Consider the following 8,056-nt stretch of genomic DNA (forward strand, 5'->3'; position numbering starts at 1 on the left):
GGACAATGACAACTCATATTTTCAAAAAGTACAACTTCGTAACTAGTTGAGATTTCTAACCAAATAGTCTATGTGTTATTTACCCTTTCTGAAAAACATGATGAGCTACTACTAGATATAATAATATGGTGAAACTAAATAACCTATAAAACATCTAGCATATTTTGAAAGAGGGACTATATCAAAAAGATGTTTATGGTGAAAAGACCGAAGACTTGTCTCAAGCTAAGAAAAGATATCCAAAACATGATATCTACATTTTTTAAATGCAAGAACAAACTAAAAAGAACTATTAATGAATCAAAGCCTCTAATATCAACATATTTAAAAGTAAGGTTCCTCTAAAAGACTTTTTACTATTTCCCTATGTTAAACATGTTAAACTTTTATGTATAACAAATCATTTGGGTGTGAGAATTATACTACAACCAAAGCTATATAGCAGACTTCCACAAACAATTAGCTTCTTTTCTTTTCCTATAACTTGTAATGATAGAATAATCTATGGTTATAAGGCAAACCCAACACTCACTTCAAGATACCAACTAAATTTTACTTTTAATAAATGGAAAAAGAAGAGTACAAAAAATTATCATAGATTTAAATAAAAAATATGAATTAATCATTGTCCACAGGGAGGATAATACATTTTCCAGCTCTCTAATCTCTAGATATTTTGGCAAGGTATATAATAATGAAATATTTAAACATGAATGATAATTAAAGAAATTGTTAAAGTAAGGATAGTTGCAGTAAAATGCACCTCATATATTATATATTGATGTATTCTCTAGGATTTTAATATGTTTTTATTATCTGAGGATAGTTGCAAGAATTCTACCCCACATAAACAGAGTTGTTTATCAAACTTATATATATTTTCTTCTAGTATATAAGGCTTAGAAATGCACATCGTGATTTAAAAAAAAATGCAAAAAGGTAACCAAATAACTATAAAAAAAAAAAAAAATCAAAACCAAACCTTCTCAGGAAATTTAGAAATGTTGGCCGCAAGTTTTTGCTGCTTACTTAATGGCTCTGGTGTGCTTATAGAATCTTCACCTGGTGTTGTACTTATATCAGGGGTAGAGTGAGATTCCAAAGAACTCTTTTTCTTAACCAGAATCCCCTCATTCAAATTCACCATGATCTCTCCAATAGAAATATCCACATTCTTAATAATTGTACCTACTTCACTGTCTCCAAAGGATAAAAGAAAGAGAATAGTTAAGGAGCAATGGATGGATAAAATGAAATATTAAGAAAAAAGAAAAATTAAAGAATTTAAATATAAAATCAAATAAGCTCACTACAATGGCAACATCTGAAAAAGGTAGACTTTGTTTTTTTAATCAGTAGCACTCAAACTGGTACTCATTGGTGTATGCAATTCTAGCCAATATGAGGCGTTTCAAAACATGCTCATCCTCTTGAAAAAGCACTCAAAATTCATTTGCTAACAAATTGAAACTCCCAAGAATATGAAGTACTTAGAAACCATATTAGATGACCCCAAGACTAAAATATGAAGCTCCCATCAATATTTATCTTGACAACAAAATCAACAACTAGCATTGTTCATAGTCAGAATCCATTGCAATATAACAAAACCAAGGATATTGAGATTGATTGATACTTTATCAAGTAAAACATTTTCATATTAGAATTGACAAATGACTTGACTTAATGTCTTCTCACAAAAATAGTTTAAAGACTTGCAAACTAAGAATAATATATCTCAGAAAATATATGATAACAATATTTAAACCAAAGTTCAGGCAAACAATCATCAAGTAAATTAATGTTTATTAGGTAATAGTTTCTCTATGTTATATGTTGTAGACCCTTGTAGAACATTTATTTGAAAATAAAAACTATTACTTTTTCCCTTAGATCTCCTTTCATATCAACTTGTTCTTGTCTTACACACAAGTCCACTTCCTCTTTTTCATCCACATATCCAAGAAGTGAAAGATTAATATTTTCTATTAAAAAGTATATCGGAAAGAATAGTACCTATTATGATCAAATTCACATGAAACGTTGAATTTTTCACACATAAAAGAACCAGAAGACTTTTCTGCAGCTGTAGCAGATGCTTGGTTAGGAGCAATGTACCCTTTTCTTGTAGGATTGGACAATTGATCACCCATTTGAGGCCCATGAATACGAACACCAATGGGCAAAATGTTTACCCTAACAAACAATTTTGTTTCAGACCCTTGATCTTTAGATATATCCACATTCAACTCCCTTATCTCAAGTGCAAATTTAGGTGTCTGTGTCATTTAAAAGAGACTCTGAGTGACCCAAAGACAAGTGTCTAAAAAGGTCTAAATAAAAAAGATACAAGCAAGTTTAAATATAAAAGTAGACATGATATTTTAAAATTTTGTTTTACCTGGCAAAGAAAATAATTCTACTAATAAATGTTAATATATACACACAGCAGTATTAAAAATACTACAGCCAACATGAATTTGGGCAAACTAAAAGAAAATTGTAATGATATAAATGCATACCTTTAGAACTATATCTGTCACACAAACAGACAAATATTTGGCAATGTTGCTTATCATTATCCACTTTTTATTCCCCTTTCCCTTTCCCTTTCCCTTGCTTGAACTACGAGCACGGGACTTCTGAGTTTTCTTCTTTGCAGGGCTTTTAATAGAAGGTCTTGTAACAACTTCTAACTTGCATATTGATAGTTGCAATTTTGGATCCAAAGAACTAACACCCGCAACATGTTCGACCAAGGAATGACGCAAGATGATTTTAATTTCACTAACATATACAGATTCCACAGCACCCTGTTCATGTCATAAATAAACATAATAATGCATCAGATTTTGTAGACACAATTCTTGTTCAAAAAAAAGGTAAAATAAAATAAACATGATAAATCATTAGAATAAAAGAAGCATAATTTAGGATTTGGAGAATAATCAAAACAAATCAATTGAGCCAAGCGTCTCATAATAAGGATGAACATTGCACAATACTCCATGTATGAATAAATTTGGGAAGGGATAATTAGAAGTTTAGAACCACTTTCAGTGGTAGTATTCTCAATCTATGTCACACAATAAAAACATTAGTTAGAAGGAATGTCAAGAACTAAAGTCAGAATTATTTAAGAGTTTGGTATTTTTTTGAGTCAAATACTACATTTCTTTGTTTTATTTTAGTTTTAAACTTTTGAAAATGTGAATTTATGTGTCTTCTCTTAGTATCGACTAATGAGTCCAATTATTGTAATAATTCTCCACTCATGGAGTGTTGAGACATGAATGAGTTATGAATAAAAAAAAAAAAAAAAAAAATTAACAGTTCCACAAGAAAGTGCTTTGTTTTACGATATGATTTTTAATTACTTAGATGATATGATAATTAGAAATTAATTCTATACAAAATGCAGCAAAACCAACTTTTATTGCACACTCTTTTATAAAAAATTAGTTAATAGAAGGAAGAATCTTGGCCAAACAGGAACTAAGCTCATCATAGCTTTTTCACCAAAGATTTGATAGCCTAGGAATATTACATTTCAGATGAAACTTGGAGAGATTAGAGGAAAATGTTATTTAATTTCTTCAGTCAATATACATCAATTACCCTTGGCATCAAAATTTGTTACTATGATAATAAGCTAGTGAGTTAAGGCGAAGAAGAATAACCTTATTAAACCTCACGACAATGTCTCTTATACGATTACATCCACCAACTCGAAATCCAACCCTTGCACCCAAAATCTTACTCACAATCCAAACCGAGAATGCACAAACAAATCTGCAGTGGATGCATCGTCATAATCAGGTAACAACATGATTCTTTCATGAAACACTAATTATAATATAAACAAAATAATGACATTCGAACGTTTAATATTAAACCTTGAAGCCTAGTATGTAAATTGATGCATAACTATTTAAGAAAATAAAGAAATTCCCAGGCCTACATGATCGATTAGTCATGATTCATGAATCTCTATGAACTTTAAAGACTCTTGTACAAGAAATTTGATACATGAAAATGGAAGACTTTATGAAGGACAATGTTCAGACAACTTAATAAAACAAGCAATGATCCCTATTAATTAAACACATGGCTGCTCAACCTCCTTGTCAAATTCTTCTTTTTCCAACAAAACCAGTCTTTCAAATCTTCAGAATTTTGTTCCAACTATCAAGAGAAAAAAAATTACTTTGTAGAGAAAAGAACACTTTGTCACTCAATGTAAATCTTGTTAAGCCATGGGAAGACCAAAGTAACCCAGATATCTACTGCAATGAGTTTAGTAAAGAGTCTTATGCATGTAAATTTACACATCCATTTTCATTTTTCCATATGCAATATCTTCACTTTCCATCAATCCAAACTTTGATTCCCAACAACTAACCACAATCTTTCCCTTCAATTGTAGGAAGTCTCTTCAACAAGAAAAAAGGACCACCATTAAGCCTAAAAATCACATGGGTTTTCCTTCCCATAATCCATTTCATGCCCATGAGGAACAATCATTGCTTACACACATGCACACTTACTAGCAACCAATTTATCAGTTCAATTGATTCCCCAATTTTAAAACGTGCAACAAGAATTTGAATTTAATTCAATCCATTAAAAATTTGTAAACCTTGCATTCATAGCACAAAGGCATAAAAAAGTAACAATAACTAAAAAAAATTAATATTCAAAATATAAATTAAAACATTGTTTGGGAGTACTTACAAAAACGTGAAAAACGCTGTAAAACAAAATGAGAAGAACGCAATCACGAAATTAGCAGGAGTAACTTCCATTTTTGCCGAAAGGGAAAAATCATGTGTCTATTGATGAAAGGAGAAGAAGAAACACTTAAAATTGAAGTGCTTAGAATTTGTTTGAAAAGAAGGGATTGCGTATGAGGAAAGGGGATTGAGTCTTGAAAAGCGTGGCGTTAGGAGAGCGTTGCAGTGTTATGGTTAAGATCCGATCCATTAGGTGGTTGATGATCAGAGGACATGAAAAAGAAGCATATGCATATTCATGCTGCTATCATACTTGTCTTTTGGTAGTGCATGAGAAACAAAATGTAAATTAAGATGATGTGCGACACGTGTACGCCGTACATTGTGTGGGTGTTTCATTTTTCTTTTTTTTTTCTTTTCAAGATAATAATTTGGTCTCCTAAATCAATAATCTTGTGTTTAAATTTTAGAAATTAAAAAAATTAATATTTTAGTAAGTTTGATTTTGATCAAATTATATATTGTCGTATTTCTAAAGTAGTTATTTTAAAATTTAATGCATAAATAATTATCCAAAAATAATTTATAAATGATTGTGAAAAAAAATTATTATCGGTGTATTTAATTTAATAAAAATGTTAGAAAACTAAATCTTTTGTTTTTTTTTTTACATTATGGTAGTTGTGGTTTTCATTATCATCATTATTTTCTCCCCTTTTTCTTCATCATCCCCTTTCTTTTTTTGCTTTTTCATCTTCTCAAAATATATATATATATATATATATATATATATAAAATGTATAATATGAAAATATATTTATAGTCATTTAGTTTTAATAACATACCTAATAAATGATACTAAAAATGTATTTATTAAATTCATGACAATACATTTAAATATAAAGTCATTGTACTTGTAGTTATTATTTTTAATTTTATTAAAATATATCTAATAAAGATATTAAATAATTAATTTTATATAACCATAAAAAAATGATTAAAAAAATGTACACATAAATGCAATACGATTATTAGAAGTATATTTACGAGCCTGCTACACATCCATGTAATTATGTAATCAAGTAGGCCTAAATCCAGGGGCAGAGCCACATATAACAAAAGGGGGGCAATGGCCCCTCCCAAATTTTAATTTTTCCTTATAAATTGTGTACAAATTTTATTTTAGCCCCCCTTAAAAATTTTATTTTACTCTTTTTTTATTACAAGATTAATTTTTGGCCCATCCCTCAACTTCAACCTAGCTTCGCCCCTGCCTAAACCCAAAATAACTAACGCGCTTCCAATCTCATTAAAAAAAAGTGACTTCCACGCGCCCCATACAAACGAAACAACTACTTCATTGGCGCTTCATTATGAAAAAATGTTCCTTCTTCTTCAACACACACGAAACCGCTCCGTCTCTTCAAATCTCTCTCAAAATCACTCAAACTTCAGTCATATTCTCTGCAAAAACCACTATTGCAGCAGAATCGCGAGAAGATTTGGCAAGAAACAACCAAGAAAGAACGAAAACAGCATCACAGACTACCAAAGGTATGAGAAAAATTATTGTTCATCTGAAATCTTGCAATGTCGCATTTCTCTTAGTTGCATTTTAGGTTTACTGGATTATTTTTCTTTGTTTAGTAGATCGAACTATTGTGAATGCATTTCTACAATATAACTAGGGTTTGAAATGAAATTTATTGTTATTTTCATTCAGTTCAGTAGACAGTGTAACTAGCGCTTTGAAATTGGTTGTTACTATGTTCAGTACTTCTTTCTCATAGAGAAATACTATTCTTGATGATTAAAAGTTAAAAACGATTTATTCTTGACATGAACATTGTTCGGTTCGATGACATTCTTAAAATACTGTGATTGAATTTTTACAGTAGTATAACTAGGGTTTTGGAATAAAATTTGTGAATATTTTTAAATTTGGCCAAATGAATTTTATTCGGTTCGTTGGCTTCATTTTGCTTTGTTCATTGTTTGAGATTATCGTGATAGCATGCAGCAACAATTTCCTAGTTGTTTCATTATTTATCATGTTTGATTTTGTGCATGAATGAGTTTTGCTTCGGTGGCCTGTGGCATTTTAATTGACTTGATTAAGATATACATGCTTGTGCTTATTGGTGTATTGAGTGAAGTATTGACCAAACTTTTTTCTTACAGCAAAACAGAACAAGACAATGGCAACAATGAAGGAGAAGCCGCACTATAACGTAAGCACATTAAATATATTTATCCACTTTTATTCGAATAATATCTATTTTATATTATAAATATATCCTCACATTCTGTTTCAAAACTTGCAGAGAATTCATTATTGCAGATGCCAAACAAAGGCAATGACAATAGTGTACAGAGATATGACTCAAGAAAAGAAAGATATAGTGGAAGAAATGGGATTTGGTGTCCTAGTACATGTCCCAGAAATGAATGTCTCTCATGCTCTGTTAAGAGAATTGATTGATCACTTTGATGAAGAGAAAGGATGCTTGAAAACTCTCCAGGGCAGAATATAAATAACTCCTAGAAAAGTAGCAGCTGCCCTCAGCATAACCAATGGAGGTAATACACTTTCTACTTACTGCTTATTTTCAGTTCATTGGTTTACAGAAAATTAAACTGAGCCTTTTTAACTGATTTTTGCTACTAAAATATTGTAGGGAATCGTTTTGATGATAAGGTTAATTACAACAACCTGAATCCAGAAGACAAGGAATGTGCTAGATATGAGCGTAGAAGGGGAGGAGAACTGGAAAAAATTCAAGAGGACTTTTGTTGTCTTCATACAAAAGTGCTTCTTGCTGTCCATAACGGTAAGTGTGGCCTCTCCAATCCATAAGCCACCGATCTTTTATGTGGACAACATTCGGGAGTGGGATTGGGCAAAACATATGCTCAACTTCTTGATGAAAGGAGTTGAAAACAAGAGAAAGGGGAGGAAACAGTTTGTTGATGGCTGTGTTTTTGTGTTGATGTGGATATACTTTCACGAAACCAAGTTTCCTCATCCGTTCGCACCTGATGCTCCCCCAGCACCTTGGGTGGCCTATTGGACAAAGCAAATGATGCTTGAACGGATTTCTAGAGAAGCAATAGAACCATTGGTAAATACTCTACTAAAATTCTCCCTTAAATTTGGTTTCAAACGCTTTTAAAATACTCTACTAACTAAATAAACTTCTGTTTTAGGTTATAGTTAATTTATTTGTACTACTGGCAACTGTTCACCATATGAACCTTTTTTGGTTCGATGGGCTCGCTCCCTTTGCTTCACCTGATTATTACTGTGTTCAATTGAGTTCTTG

At 31.1% G+C, this 8,056-nt stretch overlaps 1 protein-coding gene across 7 annotated transcripts in view; it reads right to left on the reverse strand.

The window, feature by feature from the left end:
• Positions 1-5,040, reverse strand: part of LOC112703277 (protein SABRE) — a 30,942-nt gene extending 25,902 nt beyond the window's left edge. For 4 of the 7 annotated variants that reach the window (XR_003154538.3, XR_011864076.1, XM_025754660.3 and 1 more), the window contains exons 1-5: positions 4,735-5,040; positions 3,681-3,792; positions 2,523-2,813; positions 2,017-2,279; positions 983-1,196 (exon numbers count right to left, since the gene is read on the reverse strand). Coding sequence is in view for 5 of the 7 variants with exons in the window: in XM_025754660.3 (XP_025610445.1) it covers positions 983-1,196; positions 2,017-2,279; positions 2,523-2,813; positions 3,681-3,792; positions 4,735-4,805 (951 nt within the window). In the remaining 2 variants the exon portion in view is untranslated. Of the gene's footprint in view, positions 1-982; positions 1,201-2,016; positions 2,280-2,522; positions 2,814-3,680; positions 3,793-4,734 lie in introns of those variants that run through there. The other 3 variants (XM_029288004.2, XM_025754663.2, XM_025754662.2) reach the window with 3 other exon arrangements.
• Positions 5,041-8,056: the final 3,016 nt, after the last annotated feature.

This window comes from Arachis hypogaea, chromosome 7 (genome assembly GCF_003086295.3).
Source record: "Arachis hypogaea cultivar Tifrunner chromosome 7, arahy.Tifrunner.gnm2.J5K5, whole genome shotgun sequence".
Lineage (NCBI taxonomy): Eukaryota > Viridiplantae > Streptophyta > Magnoliopsida > Fabales > Fabaceae > Arachis > Arachis hypogaea.